The sequence below is a fragment of the Lontra canadensis genome, unplaced genomic scaffold (assembly GCF_010015895.1).
Source record: "Lontra canadensis isolate GAN:19392208 unplaced genomic scaffold, GSC_riverotter_1.0 scaffold12, whole genome shotgun sequence".
In the NCBI taxonomy this organism is placed as follows: Eukaryota; Metazoa; Chordata; class Mammalia; order Carnivora; family Mustelidae; genus Lontra; species Lontra canadensis.
In genome coordinates this window covers 19,478,511-19,497,523 of record NW_022631006.1, presented here as the reverse complement: position 1 = coordinate 19,497,523, position 19,013 = coordinate 19,478,511, and the positions used below count along the sequence as shown (strand labels likewise).

Below are 19,013 nucleotides of genomic sequence, written 5' to 3'. Positions count from 1 at the left end.
CTACCAGCTACTCCCTGGAGTAGCAGGGTTAGAATATGAAGCCTTAGCTATAAAAAGCCCATGGAAAAACATGCAAATATTTATATACTACTTACATCCAGGTGCTTTAGCCCCCTGACCAGCAGCTTTTCAAGTTTCTAGCTCTAAATGCTAACTCTGGTGGCTTGTGATTATTTGTCCTCAGTTTCACTCTCCTATTTCCATGTCCATGACTTCCTCACCATCAAGTAATTAGCCTCCACTCAGACAACAAGAAAGCAGAGAGAACGTCAACACAGCTAACTGAAGAAACAGAAGTTGCCCTGAACAGTCAAACAAGTTGTATCTTTCAACATAACCCAGTGGTTCTCAACTCTGACTGCCTGTGAGAATCACCTCAGGAGCTTTTTAAAGTATCCTGATGCCTAGGCCTCATTCCAAAGGTATTAAATAACCATCTCTGAGGATGGAACAAGACATTAGTATTTGCTAAAGTTCCTCCAGCAGAACGCAATATGGAGTCAAGCTGAGACCACTACATTAAGTCAGACTGAACAGCTGCTCTCTGGTTTTCTATACAGAGAACTAATCTTAAGTCTTGTTTTCCATACAGAATTTCAGAGGACTTCTTAAGTAATTCCTAACTCTGCTCTCCTTTAAAATTAGGGAATTTATTCCCTAGTAAAGGAAGGAGTAGGGGACATTCTATTTCACAGGTGTAGGGAAGGAGGTAAAAGTCCTTTGCATTTTCTCAGATCTGCCAGGAGCTGCTTCTCCTCACTTTATAGACTGTAAAATCACAAAGACAAGTTTTGGGTTCCCATTAAGCAGGACGGACATTAGTCATAGACATGTGATTCCTGCAAGTTAAATGTCAAGGTGTCCTAGGCCCCAAGGTTCCTTCTCCTACCTCCAGCAGGTCTATCATCCTGGTCATCTGGGAGTAGATAAGGACCCTATGTCCTTGAGACTTGAGCCGAGTCAGGAGGACATCAAGGGCATACAGCTTTCCACTGTCAGTGATGAGGCTCTCCTTGCCTGGGGAGAAGAAAAGGGGGGGGAGGAGGGGGAAACTGTATTTAATTGAAGCAGCAAAATCACTCACTGCAAAGCTGTATGCAGCCAAAAATTACTACAACCAGGGTGCTTGTCATCACAAGAGCAGGAAAGTAACTCTAGAGAAGAATGCACAGCACTGTTAAATCATGATCCAGTAGTGCTCTGGGAAGAACCCTGAAAGAGGGAGGTATAGGTTCCCTTCCAAAGGACAGTTCCCAATCAGATATCTGCTGCTAAGAAAACTCAAAGTTTCCCTGCTCCGTGTCCTTACTCAGGGGACAGCAGGTACACATGGAAATCTAAGAGTGAGGTCCAGGTCATATCTGCTCTAGGTGACCTGAGAAACTTGCTTTTCCTTCTTCATCCTATCTTTTGATATTTATTTCTGCTAGTTCTGTGGCTAAATGGTTTACACCTCCTGAAAGCATGAGAATGTAGAGAAACAAAGGCTATTCTGCCTATCTCTGGAGACACTTAAATATCAAGAAATCCAAATACACATATCCATTCCTGCCCCCTGTGTAAATACAAACTCCTTCTCCTGGATGATTTAGAATAGGCTGGCTGGTAAATATCATTATCCTAAACTGTAATTCAATAAAAACACTAAAGTTTGTTCATCTTCTCAGAAGGACTGACTTTGGGTTTCTGTGAAATGGAAGCTGCTTTTACTCACTAACTTGTGCTTTCTCTTTCCTCATCCCATTAAAAGAAAAAAAAAAAAAAGCATTTTAGCCAGAGATCTTTACAGAGCACTTAGCTCTCAAATTTTCATCTTATCCATTCAGTATCATTCAACTCCCATCACATTTCAGGAAGTAGAGCTTCCTGTTTGCAGACTGGTCCATAAACATGCCCTGAACAATCGCTGCTACTAAGAGAGGGAAGAAACGAGGCCGAAGGGGCCGGGAGATTTAAGTGTATATGTGGAAGTGGCCGTGGGATGCAAAAAAGGAGAGACAAAGGATAGAGAGACAACACAGACAACTAACCACTAAAATTAAAAAAGGGAACTGTTAAAAAATGTACAGCCTATCCCTAGTTTTTGGGTTCAAACCCATGTTTTTTTCCCCCTCAGAACTGCAAAGGCTGACTGTTAAGAGCAATCCAAGAGTTCTCAATGGGTATTTCTCTGTTCTCGCCACCATTTGCCAAGTCGTAATCATTGTATAAACCGAACGAGAACGGATGTGCTGACAGCACCATAACAAATCATCAGCCACTCATGTTTTTGCTACAAAGCCACAGGCCCTGGATGTTTACTCCTCTGCACTGCTGCCTGCCTTTTCCCACCTTCGGAACGCTGCCAGGCCACATCTCTCCCTCCACCACCCCCTCCCCGACACTGTGGCACACACACCTTTGTTCAGCCTCTTTGTTTGGTCCTGTTTAGATTACTGAAATGCTCTTCTTTTTGTTGATCTCCTTACCAACACAATCAAACGACTGCAGCTGGGACAGAACCAAATGCTAGGCCCTGTCCCTGGCACCAGACAAGGAGGCCTGTATGAATTCCAAGTCTGATCAGGCGGCAATGCTTTCCTAACAACTTCAACATTTTCTTGTCACAATTACCTTTCTCTCTTAAATGGGTTCCCTGGGATCCCTCAATTTTGATAGCTCCTAAACATTCCCCACAGAGCTACCAATCAGCTTTAGACAGTAAGTTTCTTTCTTTTTTCATTAAAAGCGCAGGACGGTGGGAAAAAAAAGAGAGAAGCCCATATATAGTTTTCATCACTGAGAAGAGTGGGCAAGCTAGGTTCATCGGATCTCGGTAGCCTGCTTATCTTCCCTCTCCATTCACATCTACTCCCTCCACACAAATATTTTAGTGTATGTAAATCAGTCTAGTGTCTGCATTTTGAGAAGCTTCATCTCAAAGTCGTGATTCAATAGTTTTCACACATCCCTGCTTCCCACATCTCCTTTCCTTTGCTAACTAGAATGAACTGATGCTAAGAGGAGGAGGCTCAGAGACGAAGATGCACACAGAACTCCGAAGCACCTGAGAGAAGCAAGAGCGGCACTCGTTAGCTATTACCGTGTATGTGGGAAGTGAAAGTGGGTGGACTGGATTTCTCTGGACTGCCCTGAAAGAAAAGGACTAAGCAGAAAGAGACTGCAGCCACAGCCTTCGAATACTGAAGCAACGAACAGTGTTTCTGCTTCTCCGTTAAGCATGTTAACTCATCACCCAGTACTTGTCCTTACAAAGACAGGCAGAAAAAAAAAACCGTGTTTCTTTCTCTCTACACACTGGGGTCTTTCAGGCCTAGCATCCATTACTCAATTTCTCAGGAGCTACCGAAGTTGGATTGGACAACAGCACCACCTGTTGCTAAGTAGGGCACAGAGCCAAGAAGAGCACAATCCCCTAGAAATTGGGCTGATTGTGCCAAGTCCAACCTCACTTTAAAACAGGATCTCAAAATGTACAGACCTATCCTCTTTCTTGCAACATCTTCCACAATCCTACAGTACAAGCTTAAAGTATCTTAGACACAACTTCTTAACTGGCCACAGTGTAAGAGCCTATTTAGGGACAAAAATGAGTATATTCCACGGCAGTAAAACTGCTAATAGATCAAATACCTCCTTTTTCCAAGGAGAGAAGACTTCTGAAAGGAATAAATATCCTTCTCCTGGGGAAACAGGGAGATGCATTCAAGGTGTGAAATCCAGGAGATTTTGGTCTTTCGGGGACTATAATGGAACCAATCCTTCCCAAGGAAACCGAAAATGTAAAAGTATAGAGCAAAAAGAGATAAAATACGGGTTCCAGTGACCCCTCATTCCCCCACCCCTCGCTGCCCTGCCCCAGCTAGTCTACAGAGCACAATGGGGTCAGTGAGGAGCTGGTTGGTTCTCACAGTAAACAGCCAGTGAGGCTGGTGCTTTTTATCGATGTGAAAAGAACTCAGACACTTCCTGCTATTTAAACAAGGTCCATTTTTCTTTCAAAGAACAGGAAAAGCCACAAGAGATTCCCACAGCGCCAGCAATAAGCCCTCTACTCCTGTACTGGGAACTTAGGAGCCAGAGTAAAGAAGGGAGAAAGAAGAAATAAGGTGTTGTCTTGCTTCTTTCAACACCTGTGCTCATCTTCTGGCTGGGATTCAATGGTTTCCAGACCTGCTGGATTTCAGTCCTCTATTCCCACTACTAACCAGGTCTGCTTTACAATTGGGCTTTCCCCCTTGTTTTCCAACAGTACACCTTCACCCACTGCTTTCAGGTGTTCTAAGTCAGCTATGAGGCCACATATTATATTGCTCTCATAAACTCAGGATGGATTCTTCTAGTTCAAAGCACCCTCCAACCCCAGCTATGGATGAGGCTGACCCAAAGTCCCTTGACACTTGGCAGATTCTCTCTTTTGAATGCTCAGCTCTAATTTACTTTCATTATATCCAGTAAAAAGAATACAATCAAAGTATCAGAGAATCTGGACGACCAAATCTAACGTGGTAGGCCTCAACTAGCACTCTAGTCTGCCAGCAGGTGTTTGCAACTAAGCCTAGGAATCTTGTGTTCAGTTTCCTTAAAAGTAGTCTCACTAAAGCAAAGATGAAAACCTAGTTTCCTTTCAACCCTCGACCTTGACTCTAGGAGGTCTGGGAATCTGCTAGCGTTTTGGCACAAAACACACTGTTTTTCTTCTGGTTATCATTCAGATCTCTAGTGCTCCGTGCAGGACACTGTTTATGCTACTTCAACTAGGCTTTCTGAAGTGACGACATTCTCATTCACCCTACTGGCAATGGCACAAGACAACTGTACTCATTCGACCTGGAGCCTTTCCTACCAACTTTATTCTCCCCCCGGCTCTTTTTTTTTTTTTTTTTTTAAGAGTGGCATTCCTTTCTCAGCTGTAGGCTTGTCAAAGGAGAGTACGTAAGCACAAATCTAAAGAACATTTCTCTCTTAAGTCATAAATTACTCAAGTATTTTTACCTATGAAGTTAGTAAGGGCAAAACAGGAAACAAACCCCAAGCACTTTGAATTCCAAGTATCTAAAGCCACCACATGGAGTATCTCCTCGGTTCCTCTTCCCTTGCCAGAGCTGGGAACACATTCCACGAGAACAGAGAACTTACCTGGAATCCTGATGAAAGACCAGCCGTTCTGAGGCCTGATGCTCCACAGTCCTCCAGCTGGCTCTGGGAAGAACTGGGATCGTCGATTTAGCCAGTCTGCTGCCAGTTCAGGGGCCCCATTTAACAAACACTGCTTGGCTGCCAGACTCCCTCCTTCCTTCAGCACTCGCCGCTCATATTCTGCACTGCGGTCATTGCAGTAAGAATCCAATGGCACTGCGGTAACCTGCGGTGAGACAGTCACGTGAGACAGCTCTTGCACATTTCTTACACCCCAACTTTGTAGATAAATGTGGACAATTCTCAGGCTAGTTTGTCCTGACAAATAAGCTGCCCCTAATAACTGACTTAGTGAGCTGGTCCAGGTAAAAGGCCAACCACTTACAACATGAATCTGCAGCAAGCTAAAGATCCAGAGAGTGCTGGAGTTTTCAGAAAAACTGGGATACCAGGTCAGGAATGATTCTATCATGGTTCTATAGATCCCTGATCCAACTCTGCCACTTCCCCTCATTGCTGGATAGTGTTTTTCATGAAGTTCTAGTAGCCACACACAGAATAGGAAGATCAGGAAGGGAGCTGGAGCTACACAGTCATTACTAAAGAACAAAAAAGGTTATTGGCCTGGTGCATTTAAAGTGATCTTTAATGGTTTTGTGGCAAAGCTCCCAAGTTTATCAAGACTTTTTTCTCCTCTTCCCTGACCAGGTTGCTGACTGAAAAACCTAATGAAAGATAAGAGAATCTTTCTTTTAGGCGATAAGATGGGATATGCTGGAAGGGGGTGGAGAAAGATACTGCCAGAGAGTGGTGGATTCATTTCTTGGCTAGGACAGAGCCTATGCACAAACTCTCATCTCCCCACAAGGTGCAACAACACTGAAATGCTGCCTGCTCCCCACCCCCGCCCCCATGGAATAGAAGGCTTTCGCCAATTAAGAAACAGGCTTTTTAATCCTTTAAGTGATTTGGGTCTATTCCTACTCTAATAAGCATCTGTGTATTCAGATAGCTGTGAAATCACCTGATTAGAAGCCCGAGTTACCTTCTGTTGAAATTTGGAGGTTGTGATTATCTGCATGCTCAGGCTGATAAAAATGCGAAAGTCCCATTATATGGATCAAACTGCTCAGAAAAACCGTGGAGCAACACCAAGAATGCGGAGAAACTGGGTATAAGGAGCAAGTGCAGAGGAACGAGAGAGATCAGAACACAGAAACTAGCCGTACCTAGTTAGCTAGTTTTACTGTTGCTATTATTTCCCAGAAGAGAGACATTTAGGAAAACGTATCTTACTATTAGCTTTTCTATCTTCATGCCCATTAATCATTAGGGCAATAGAATGGTTGTCAAGTTTTGGTATGTAGAAGAACCTTCTTGGGAGCTTATCTAAAGTGCAGATTTTGATCCAGAAGGTCTAAAGGAAAAGCCAATAGCTCTAGGCTTTTAATGTATACCACGGCCCCTCAGGCCAAGCCTTAATGCTGCCCTGGGGTACACTAACAGTCAGCGAGCTGACTACAGGGCTGCAGGTGCCTCTGCTGGAGACTAGAGGATACCAAAACAAGAGAAAGAGCATGATTTACTAATACCATAGCGTCCTCTATTCCGGCTCAGAGATGAAGCTGAACGGAGTTTGCTAGAAAACAGTGCCATCTACAGTCCAAACACAAAACTACAGGGAGGGGTCACAGCAAGCGTGTGCCCCCTGCAGCTCCACAACCCAGACAGCTCACACACAATATGAGACGCAGTTGTTGGTAATCTCCTATCATCTTTACACATTCCAAAAGGAGTTGGTTCTCTTGCTTCCAGTTTATTCCTTTTTCCCACAGAAAGCTGAACACAGACAAATGAAGACAGAAATAAAAAACTGGTGGATAAAACCTGGATTTTCCTGCTGTAGCCTGTCCTGGCAGTAACTCAGCAGCTATCTACCATCTACAGTATGAGTCCCAGAACCACATGGTCAATAATGGATAGTGGCTGTACTTTCCTAACACTCATATAAGCAGCAGTGGTTAGACTACAGAAGTACGACTGGTTCTATACAGTATATATACTTTTGGAGGAGTAAATCATATTTACGCTTTTCTAACAAGATACTCATACCGATCGATTTTATACTTAGAGATAACAGCTTTTTTTGTTTATTTTGTAGAAAAGCAGTATTTGTAATGGAATTATATAGATTTGGGGGGGCACCTGTGTGGCTTAGTGGGTTAAGCGTCCGACTCCTGATTTCAGCTTAGGTCATGATCTCAGGGTTGTGAGATGGAGTCCCACATGAGGCTCTGTGCTGGGGGTGGGGCCTGCTTAAGATTCCCTTTCCCTCTCCCTCTGCCCCTTCCCCATCTGTTCTCATGCATGTGCTCTCTCTAAAATAATAATAATAGTACAATAAGAACAAGAATATGTACATAAAGACTTTGGGCCCAGATTCTCCAGATGAAAAATCAAAAGCTAAAAACTCAGCACAAAGGAAGAAGGGAACAATGACACAGGGAAAATGTTTTTCCTGTCTAAAACTCACTCCTAGGCACTCTTACACAGTTTAAAAACAAAACAACTTTCTCCAGTTAAAAACTTTCACCTATTTCCCAAATTCATTTTGCTGACATCCTTCCAAGTCCAGGACTGAAGACTAGGAGGTATGTGAGGCCCAGTTCTTAGTGAAATATTTTTTAATGTTTTGATAAGCTTCTTTGGCAAGCACCCTGGATCAAGATATATGCAAAAATCACAGAATGTCATGTCATAAGTACGCAAGCAGTGAACTCATGAGGTCTAAGAGGAGGCAAACAAGTCCACTTCTAATTAAACTTGCTTCCCAAGTCAGCTCTCTCATAAATGGCCTCCACCCATTCTTCTAACCCCACGTGGCCTTCCGATTGCTCAGAAGTAGGGAGAAATGAAGCATGCCACACCATTCTTCCCTCCCCACAAATGGAAATGCTTTAGACTCCCTTTAGTCTCACATGAGCTAACCTCTGCTTCTTGCTTCATTAACTTCCTAAACTATAGTATCTTCAAGGGCTGTCTCCTCAAGCATTTAGCGCGTCCTTCCTGAGGATGTGTATGCTCCTGCTCTAGCTCTAGCAAGCGTGACCACTCCAAGCGCTTCAGTTTTTTGGTAAAATGAACTTCCAGGGTCTTAGTTTATTAACCCAGAATTATTTCTTCAGCTAACAAGAAAATAGCTCCTATAATTCCTTCCTTAGTGGCAGGCAAAGTTCTTCTACAACTGACCCTGAAAATTTCCACAGCACAAGACAGGGACATTAATTTGTTTCAGCTCAAGGCTAAGGTTCAGACTTCAAAGAAAGTCAGTTTTTCCCCACCACAGATGGGTCAGAAATCAATATAAGACAATCAAGGATCTCAGGATTATTCACACCCCAGGCCTGATCTGAAAGGTAAAAGCTTGTGGATGAGTGTATAAAATATTCAGACATATTTAAAACTCCTCTTCCTGGGGCGCGTGGGTGGCTGTGGGTTAAAGCCTCTGCCTTCAGCTCGGGTCATGATCCCAGGGTCCTGGGATCGAGCCCCGCATCGGGCTCTCTGCTCAGCAGGAAGCCTGCTTCCTCCTCTCTCTGACTACCTCTCTGCCTACTTGTAATCTCTGCCTGTCAAATAAATAAATAAAATCTTTTAAAAAAAATAAATAAAATAAAACTCCTCTTCCTGTCCATATAACCATGGTGTAACTACTCCTCTTTTAAGTTTGGCACCTGCTATGTGAAAAAACTCTGTAACAATTATGGAGAGAGGGGCTGAGTAGGAAAGGAAGGTGCTAGGGCAGAGTGCTTCAGCCAAATAATAAAGTTTTCTCCTGTTCCTTGCCTGTCACCCCACCTTTATGCTATTTTAGCCTTCTTCAAACTAGTCACTATTTACTATTCTTTAGGGAAATAGCAGCACCAGGATGACGGTTTCAACTCTGGGCTCCTCAGAAAACAAGCCTTCAGTTGTACAGTTGGGGTATCCCATGTGTGAGTCTGTTGGGAGAGTGGGGTTCTTCTTCAGAGTGGTTGGCCAGAGAGCTCTGAGTAGAATAAAGAATCTTCATGCCTGTCAATGCAATGACAGCCCAAGGCAGCTCACTTTTTAATTGGCTCTATAAATCACTAGGGATATGAGAAGTAAAAATATCTAGACATCCTTCTCTGAAATCTAGACTTCCTCTTATTAGGCCTCGCAGTATACACATCAGATTGGAAGGGTGAGAAGGAAATGAACCACACAACTATGTAGCCTAAAGAACACTTTCTATAGAAGCACCTGACTTTAGATGTGTTCTAGAAAGGGTGCATTTCCCTGCATTGACTAAAGTTTCCAAGACCAAAAATGCTTTGGCAGAACGGGATATATAGAAAATCTAAATACTTTCTGTTTAGATAGCTAATATATATCACAGTTGACAGTGGCCTGCAAATCAAGTTCATGTAGTACAGGGTCAGCAGAAAGAAGGGAAGGCAGGCAGGAGTCAATGGGACTCAGTCCCATCATCATCTCATTTCCATTCATCAACTTTCTTGGGACCCCTGCCAGACTCTGACCTTTGATATCTTAATAAAGAATGCAAGCTGATGTCAATAATGACAGCAAAATATCACTAAGGAAGATTCAGAAGGCTCCACCTTCTTTAAACAGAACTGTGAACACAGCAGACCTTCTAGAATGAGTGGAGAAAAGAAGGTAAAACACAGAAGAGTAAGTAATGTCGGCCTCTTTAAGAGTTTTCTTGGCTAACTGAAAGATGCTCCTTAGAAAAAAGGGCTGAGCCAGGAAGACTGAAACTTGTTCTCTGCTCTAACCACAGAATCTGATGCATCTCTACTCTGCCCCCTCCCTTCACATACTTGTTCAGAGTTGTAAGAGAGCTTCTTCTAGCTCTGATCAATGACAGGAAAGAATGGAAGAGGTAAGCAGAGTAAAACACAGCATTGTGCAAAGGGGAGCCTTTGCAGCGATGCTGCTGGCAATCCACAGAGTGCCCTGTTTTGATAAATGGAGGGTTAGGAAGGATCTAACAGGTGCTCAAAGTTGAAACCATAAGAGAAACTGCTCCCAACCTGCAAATAAAACTAAGATTGCTGAATGGTGAATAGAGCACAACAGTCACTTTTCAGAGGGAACATACCTGTGAACCACAGTCCAGGCAGGGCTGCTGAGAAGAGTGAGAGAACACCAGGCTAAGAAGTTTCTTGATGTTGAAGTGTTATGTTTCCTTTTATTATTTGGAGACTGCACTGAGGCGATAAGGCCAGATCAAATCTCCCTCCCAATCTGACCCCCTCCTCTAAAAAACCCTCAAAAACCTCAATGCAGGTAACAAATGGCTCCCTTCCTTTACAAATATTCCCTTGTCCCTGACCCTGTTGTTCAGTGATAATCTACCTGACAGATGGCTTGCTCCCATGGTAGTTTAGAGCCCCTGACTAAACGAGAGGAACGACACAGGAGAGACACGGTCGGGGAAAGAAGCCATTCCGATCTACCATACAATTCTCAAACCAATGTAATTTAAAGGGAGGAGCACTGTCTTGGGAAAGTCAGGACCATGTGTGTCTTCTAAATACTGATGATATACGTTTCTCAAGGTCCAAAGAGCTTAAAGTAATTGTTTAAGAAATGGATCTCTTAGAAGTTGGCTTATTTCTTCAAGTATCATCTATTTTGTCTCTTCCCTCCTGTGGCACTTACTCGTGGACTGGCCACACACAAAAAAGATGGCAGTTCAGTGAGCAGGCAGCAACGAAGCGAGGAGGTAGCTGATCTCCGCTGATGGATGACCTGGTCTGAGTAGCCACTCACTGCTTTGCAGTGGCTGCTGAAAACCAGAGACTACAAGACAAGAATGCAAATTAGTGCCATTGGCAAGTATGTTTAATGCAAGCAAAATGGAAAAAATGTCACATATTAAATACCTGACTTAAACATTCTTTTTTATGAATATTAATTCTAATAAACAATAAACCAGTATTTAGAACCAAATGTATAATATAGTCAAGGTTCATGCTAATTTTAAAAACATGGGTTTTATTGCTATACCGTAAGCAAGTGGCATTTCCAATTCTACCTTTTTCTGGAAGAGATACTGTTAATTATAAATAGTTAGAGCGTAACTTTTATTAGATAAAACAGTGTATGTGTGTGGGGGGGAGTTTGGTTCATTTGTTACACCATGGATGCAAACTCACATCTTGTATTAAAAACATGATGCTAACAATATCTCCTTCTAAATTTTTCTTTGATGCATTTTAAAGATTTTTTTTAAAAGATTTTTTTTTTAAGATTTTATTTATTTATTAGAGAAAGAACATAGCAGGGGGAGCAGCAGGCAGAGGGAGAGGGAGAAAGAGGCTCACAGAGCAGGGAGCCCGATGTGGGGCTCAATCCCAGGCCCCTGGGATCATGACCTGAGCTGAAGGCAGATGCTTAATGACTGAGCCACCTAGGCATCCCCAAGGCGCATTGCTTTTTTAACAATTTTAAGTAATTGCTACACCCAACGTGGAGTTCAAACTTAAAACTCCGTGATCAAGAGTCATATACTCTACTTACTGACTGAGCCAGCCAGCCATAAGGCACATCTGTTTAGTACCATATGTGTATATTAACAGTGCAGTGTACAGCTGACCCTTGAAGAACATGGGTTTGAAATGTGTGGATCCAGGGCGCCTGGGTGGCTCAGTGGGTTAAGCCTATGCCTTCAGCTCAGGTCATGATCCCAGGGTCCTGGGATCAAGCCCCAAATCAGGCTCTCTGCTCAGCAGGGAGCCTGCTTCCCGCCACCCCCCACCTCTCTCTGCCTGTCTCTCGGCCTACTTGTGATCTGTCTGTTGAATAAATAATAAATAAAATATTTTAAAAAAAAAAGTGTGGATCCACTTATACACTTTTTTTTTCAAAAAGAACCCAACAATACTGTAAATGTATTTTCCTTATGATTTTAATAACATCTTTTCTCTAGCTTACTTTAAGAATACAGTATGTAACATATAAAATATGTGTTAATTGGCTGTTTATGTCATTGGTAAGGCTTCCTGTTAACAGTATACTGTTAGTGGCTAAGTTTTTGGGGAGTCAAAAGTTATACGTGGATTTTTGACTGCAGAGAGGGTCAGCATCCCTATCCCCTACATTGTTCAAGAGTCAACTGTAGTTCTAGCAAGGTTAGCTGTTTCATTTATTCAGTGACATCAATACAAATAGTCAGGAAAAGGTAACAATATTGCTTTAGCTCCTTTATCTAACCATTTTTTTAAAAACCAGAAATTCTCCCTTTATATTACCTTATCAATACATTTTAACAGACTAAAAGCTCACAGTAAAGCTTCAGTTTATAAGCTTTCATGCGGAAGATTTTTTAAAAGTGTGGGATGCTGGGGCGCCTGGGTGGCTCAGTCGTCAAGTGCCTGCCTTTAGCTCAGGTCATGATCTCAGAGCCCTGGGATCGAGCCCCTCAATAGGCTTCCTGCTCAGAGGGGAGCCTGCTCCTCCCTCTCTTCCCCACTAGTGTCCTCTCTCACTATCTGTCTCTCTCTCTCAAAATAAATAATTTTTTTAAAAAAGGATGGATGTTCACATAAAAGAATCTGTCAGTGGGGTTACAGTGTTCTTTATTGCAGATGCAATTCTTTCTTCAGTGCAATGTTAGACATTTTATTTTTGGATCTTCATTCTTGATTATTTCACTTTTTTTCTTTATTGTTTTCTCAGAAAAGGCAGGTTGGAACCTAAATAATCATACACAAGGTAGGCAAATTTTATACGGTATAAGGTCAAGAAAACAAACTGCAAGATGAATAGTAACCAGGGCTGTACAGAGGAATTAGAGTTCCTGTACCAAAAGCTTCCAGGATCAAATCTCTTCAAGGCTTCATTGTTCAGTAGATATCTTTTCCCAAAGTCAATGGGCTCTTCAGGATCACACTTTGAGAGAAGCCATCTTAAGTTGTCTAGCAGGATATGGGTATCATAATCTGTTTTCCAAAACCAATCAGCATTTTCTGAATAATGGTCATTAACAAACTGAAAGGCCTGAACTGTTTCTAGGAGAGATGGCCATCTCCAGTGGTTTCTAACCACACTGTATGGAAGTCTTTACAATGCTTTATTACAACACTGGGCCCCCGTAGCTTGGTCATGTTTGATACTTTCCTCTAGATGTTGACATCCCTGTCATTACCTAGAAAAGAATTTTATCCTTCTGACAGTTTTTCAACAATATCTGCATTCTCATCTCTATGTTGGCTAGCATCTGCATTGAAGTTCACCAGCCTCCCTACATATTTATGTCCACTACCTTCTCAAAGCCCAGGGTGAGGAGTAGATCGGGTATCATACTGTTCTTCCAATACTAGATACTGGATAGCTAAGAACATACACCTAAAAAAATCCTATTCCTATGCACAGATAAAGGCAGTCTTCTTGTTTTCCATAAGCACATTTCCTACTATTGGTGGTAAGGCCCCCTGCTCCTCCTCAGGGATGGGGAGAAGAGATAAAAGTCTAGGAAATACTGGTCGTGTCATCGAGTTATAGTAGTAGTAGTTCAGGACTGCTAGTTAGGGTGTCTACTGCCACCCAGGGGGCTGAGGCAGCAGCAGTAGCTGACCTAAAGACCTTGAATTGTTTACTGACTTCCAGAGAGCAGTAACTAAACAATGTCTCTGCCAGGGATCTCTTAAAGTCACGCTCATCTGAAGTATTTTCAAACGGCAAAATTCAACAAAGCCTGTTTACTTCATTCCCAGAACATAAAGGCAAAAGATGAAAGAATGAACATTTCTTTCAATTATTTTCTCTTCAACCTTATAGTTATTGGTAAGAAAGAGTTATAACATTCACTGCAGGGAGTTCTTTTAACACAGTATGTTATTTGTAACACCCTTCTGGAAAAAGTCTAATGATAATTCTACTTCCAGGGGTGGTCATTCCCAAATTAAAACATGTTCACTTGTCTTACATGAGATAGGTTAAGATGATATTCTCACAGGAAGTCACTAACGGCAAGGTGATTTGTAGCTTTCTGATCTTAGATTTAAAAAAAATTTCACATGCTCAAAATGCTCATACACAGCCTTAGCTTAAGAGAAACCCTGACCACCCCCAGCATATTTTACTCAATCTATACTTTCTTGTGTTATTTTCTCTTAACACTGGCTTCATCCATTCTTCTTTACAGGTAGTCCTTAATACCACATTACCCACATTCCCTTCACATAATGACATGAACTACTAGACACTGCTATACACAAAAAAACTTAATACTTAACACAGAAGAACACAAAGAACACCTTAACCGCCACTGCGTAAGATGCTTGGATGAATAGGTGAAGGAGGGACAGAAAAGGTTCATCACTACTTTAGTCTGTTTTGGCCAAGAATAAATTAGAACAAAAGAAACAAAGTCACACTACGAGAAACATGATTTGGTTATAACGTGGTGTCCCTTCCTCAGGCTCTTGAGTGTCTTCACTACCCTGTCTGCACTGGCAGCTGTGTGTATCTTGCTACCACAATCACAATATACACAAAGCAGAGAAGTTAGACTTTGGTAGAGAGTCTTTTGGTACCATGTAAGTCTCAATCGAAAATAAGTAGGGCAGGATGATAGACCCCACAGCTGTAAATTTCCTGCCACAGTATAGCACAGAAAACACACAGATGTTTTCCCCTCAGATATAGATTTACCCATTTAACAAGGGGCATACTTTATTCTCCATGTCTTGCTTAAAATTAAAAGGAACATTTGTAACCATTAGGTCTTCATTACTCAGAAATTAATTTTCTGCTTTTGTTCTTAAAGAATACATCAAACATAGGTATAGAGAAAAGGTCTCACTTTATTATTATTTTGCTTTTTAAGTTTTAATTTTAATTCCAGTTAGTTAACACACAGTGTTATATTAGATCCAGGTGTACAATATAGTGATTCAACATTTCCAACCATCAGCCAGTGCTCATCACAACAAGTGTGCTCCTTAATCCTCATCAACCTTCCCCCAACCCCCTTCCCCTCTGCTAACCATCAGTTTGTTCTCCAAAATTAAAAGTCTGTGAGGAAAGGTCTCACCTTAAATGAAAGGGCGTAGTGTTTATAGATCAACTGCTAGACTAAATGGCTTCTATTTTCAGATATTTTAAGTGACCAAACAAAAAGAGAGAAAATAAAGCACAGAAAACCCGAGTACAATGGCTTCTCAGAGCTTTCCACAAGGGGCGTTGGCAGCTTTCATGATCTCAGGAAATAATGTCATATATAGATACTACAGGTGCAAATTAACATCTAGCAGATGAATTTTTGAAAACTTTCTGGTTGGGATTCTTCATCAATAGCCAGTCAAAGCTCTCTAAGCATTTAACAGAGAATAGTGTTTACAACTTAAACACACACCACTTTTTTCAAAAAACAATTCTTCATGTTTAGATCCTTTTGTATATTTTAAATTACAAAATCTGAACTGCCCCCAATTTTTACGAGCTAGTTCACAAAAGCTGTGGAGTATGGAAAGCTTTTGACACACATGATGCCTAAGTGGCCCATTACCATGGCAACAGTTTCACTGAAACAGATATAGGAGATGGAATCAACACTGGTACAGGTTTCCCTTGTTCCCCCAAAGTAGAGAATTCCTTTGCAAACTTTTGGAAGCTGAAATAGCATAAAGTAAAGAAGCAATTATCATTAATCTATGTGGAAAATATTTTGAGCATTCCCAGACCCCAAAAAATAACCTCTTTTAGGCTTTTCTGATGCCTCGGGACACACCTTGCTAACAGATGCACAAAATAAATTGAGATAAAGTACAGATGCTCCCAGACACAGTTCAAAGCCATGACAGGTCGATGCTGAGTATAGTTCCTGGGGAAGGGGCTCAGCGGTGCCATTCCCACTGCTCCAGTGCACACAGCTCTGTAGTGGCTCAGTGCCAAACAAATGCTGAATGCTATTTCCACTTTTTGCCTTTTTTTTTTTTTGTAAAATGAAAGTCCTCTTTGGATTTCTTTTGATTAGTGAAACAGTTACGAATGTAGGTCTTTCTTAAAAGCCAAGTGTTATAACCTTGAACTTTTGAAAAGTGGGGGACACCTTATACTCTGTTTCTCCCAATCATCATTTTTAACCCAATATAGCATAAAATCTGTTTTGCCTCCCCCAAAAGATGACTACATGGGATATATCCTATAGATTCTGGATTTTGTCTTTATTCTTCTAAGCAAAATAAGGATGAAAAAGAAAAAGATTTGTATGTGTGAAACACATTAGCCCCTACAAATCTGTACAAGAAAGGAGCTCTGGCCAGAGCTCACAGTAGCGAAGGAGGTGTGTGTGAATGAATTTATGAAAAATTTGAACTAACTACTATTTCTTTTTTTTTTTTTTCAAGATTTTATTTATTTGACAGAGAGAGAGATCACAAGTAGACAGAGAGGCAGGCAGAGGGGGAAGGGGAAGCAGGCTCCCTGCCAAGCAGAAAAGCCTGATGCGGGGCTCCATCCCAGGACCCTGAGACCATGACCTCAACTAAGGCAGAGGCTTAATCCACTGAGCCACCCAGGCGCCCCACTACTACTCCTTCTTAAAATTTTCACCAGTAAAGCAGGGTGGAGCACAATAAAATTAAGAGGAACAAAGTGAACCATGCTGGCTTTTATTTCACAAGCATCACAAAAGAAAGAAATATTAGACAAGAATTCACGTCAAGTTAGAGAGTTTAAAAGGCCTTAAACTTTGTTTAAAATGCCCCAAAAGTGTTATCTGATCTGTGTCCTTAGCCTAGTTCCTTAGTTCCTTCATGTTTATATATCATCCTAAAGCCAGTATTATGAGAACAGGACTTCCTTGAACTCTCTAACACAAAATTCAAACCTAACATTCACTGCAGAGCGAAAACTAAGGTTTTACAGGCACCTCTGGGAAGAGTGCTTCTCACTGTCCAGATTCATTCATACCCACAGTGGGAAAGAATGCGGCGAGGACTGGGTTAGACCACCAAATGACTCAGTAGTATGGGGTCTGAGGTAGCTTACCAGGAACAAGATGACAACATGTAGCTTAGTCAATTCTCATTACCTGTCCTCTCAGAGGAATAGGAACAAAGCTTTTACCTGGATTTGATGATAGGAAGCTGTATTTAGGAGACAACCTACTGGAACAATAACTACTATTCATTATAAAACAAATGAAGGCACAGAAGAGAATGAAGAATTTTTTTTCTGCAATAACAGGACAAAGCTGCATGTGGAAAAATTAATTCAAAGCTAATTTGGTATCTCCAAAGGAATTTTACTTGAAATTATTACTTGAATAGTACAAGAGAAAGAATTCTACACTTGCTTCCAATTTTAGCATTTCCCCTTGTCTTTGCTCTCAGGTCTATCCACTCAAGAATAATTCCTAGGGTGTCTGGCTGGCTCAGTCAATAGAGCATGCCACTCTTGATCTAAGGATCCTGAGTTTGAGTCCCATCTTGGGCACAGAGATTACTTAAAAAAAGGTTGGGGGGCGCCTGGGTGGCTCAGTCGGTTGAGCATCTGCCTCTGGCTCGGGTCATGATCCCAGGGTCCTGGGATCAAGACCCACATCAGGCTCCTTGCTCGGCGGGAAGCCTACTTCTCCCTCTCCAGCTCCCCCTGCTTGTTCCCTCTCTCTCTGTGCCTCTGTCAAATAAATAAATAAAATATTTAAAAAGGGTGGTAGATGCCTGGGTGGCTTAGCTGCTTAAGCATCTGCCTTCAGCTGAGGTTGTCCTGGGATCAGGGCCTGTGTCGGGATCCCTGCTCCATGGGGAGCCTGTTTCTCCCTCTATCTCTGCCTGCTGCACTTGACTGTCACACTTCATTGCACACTTCATGTGCTCTCCATACTTTCTTTCTCCGTGAAATAAATAAATAAAATCTAAAAAAAAAAAAAAAATAACCCAACCCCCAATTTCCCCGTCCTTATCCCTGTTTTTTTAAGATTTTTATTTATCGGGCGCCTGGGTGGCTCAGCGGGTTAAGCCGCTGCCTTCAGCTCAGGTCATGATTCCAGGGTCCTGGGATCAAGTCCCATGTCAGGCTCTCTGCTCAGCAGGGAGCCTGCTTCCCTCTCACTCTCTTTCCCTGCCTCTTTGCCTACTTGTGATCTCTCTCTATCAAATAAATAAATAAAATCTTAAAAAAAAAAAAGATTTTTATTTATTTGACAAACAGATCACAAGTAGGCAGACAGGCAGGCAGAGAGAGAGAGGAGGAGGAGGCAGGCTCCCTGGTGAGCAGAGAGCCTGATGTGAGGCTCGATCCCAGGACCCTGGGATCATGACCCAAGCCGAAGGCAGAGGCTTTAACCACTGAGCCACCCAGGCGCCCCCCAAATTTCACCTTTAAAAACTGATCTTGAACACGGAATCACTCTTATGTTCTTCCATCAAAACTTTGTTGTTGTTTTGAAGATATATTTTTTTTTAAGATTTTATTTATTTATTTGACAGAGAGAGATCACAAGTAGAGAGGCAGGCAGAGAGAGAGAGGGAAGCAAGCTCCCTGCTGAGCAGAGAGTCCGATGCGGGACTCGATCCCAGGACCCTGAGATCATGACCTGAGCTGAAGGCAGAGGCTTACCCACTGAGCCACCCAGGCGCCCCTGTTTTGAAGATATTTTTAAAAATTTATTGGACAGAGAGAGAGAGATCACAAGTAGGCAGAGCAGCAGGCAGAGAGAAGGGGGAAGCAGGCGCTCCACTGAACAGGGAGCCCGATGTGGGGCTCTATCCCAGGACCCTGAGATCATGATCGGAGTCGAAGGCAGAGGCTCAACCCACTGAGCCACCCAGGTGCCCCGAAGATTTTATTTTTTTAAGTAATCTGTATACTCAGTG

The 19,013-nt window shown here is 42.2% G+C and overlaps 1 protein-coding gene across 3 annotated transcripts in view; it reads right to left on the bottom strand.

Annotated features, from left to right (window-relative positions):
* Nucleotides 1-19,013, bottom strand: part of INO80 (INO80 complex ATPase subunit) — a 131,724-nt gene that overhangs the window by 34,337 nt on the left and 78,374 nt on the right. For all 3 annotated transcript variants that reach the window (XM_032856804.1, XM_032856805.1, XM_032856806.1), the window contains exons 25-27: nt 10,849-10,989; nt 5,140-5,365; nt 890-1,017 (exon numbers count right to left, since the gene is read on the bottom strand). In XM_032856804.1, coding sequence (XP_032712695.1) covers nt 890-1,017; nt 5,140-5,365; nt 10,849-10,989 — 495 coding nt within the window. The remainder of the gene's footprint in view (nt 1-889; nt 1,018-5,139; nt 5,366-10,848; nt 10,990-19,013) is intronic.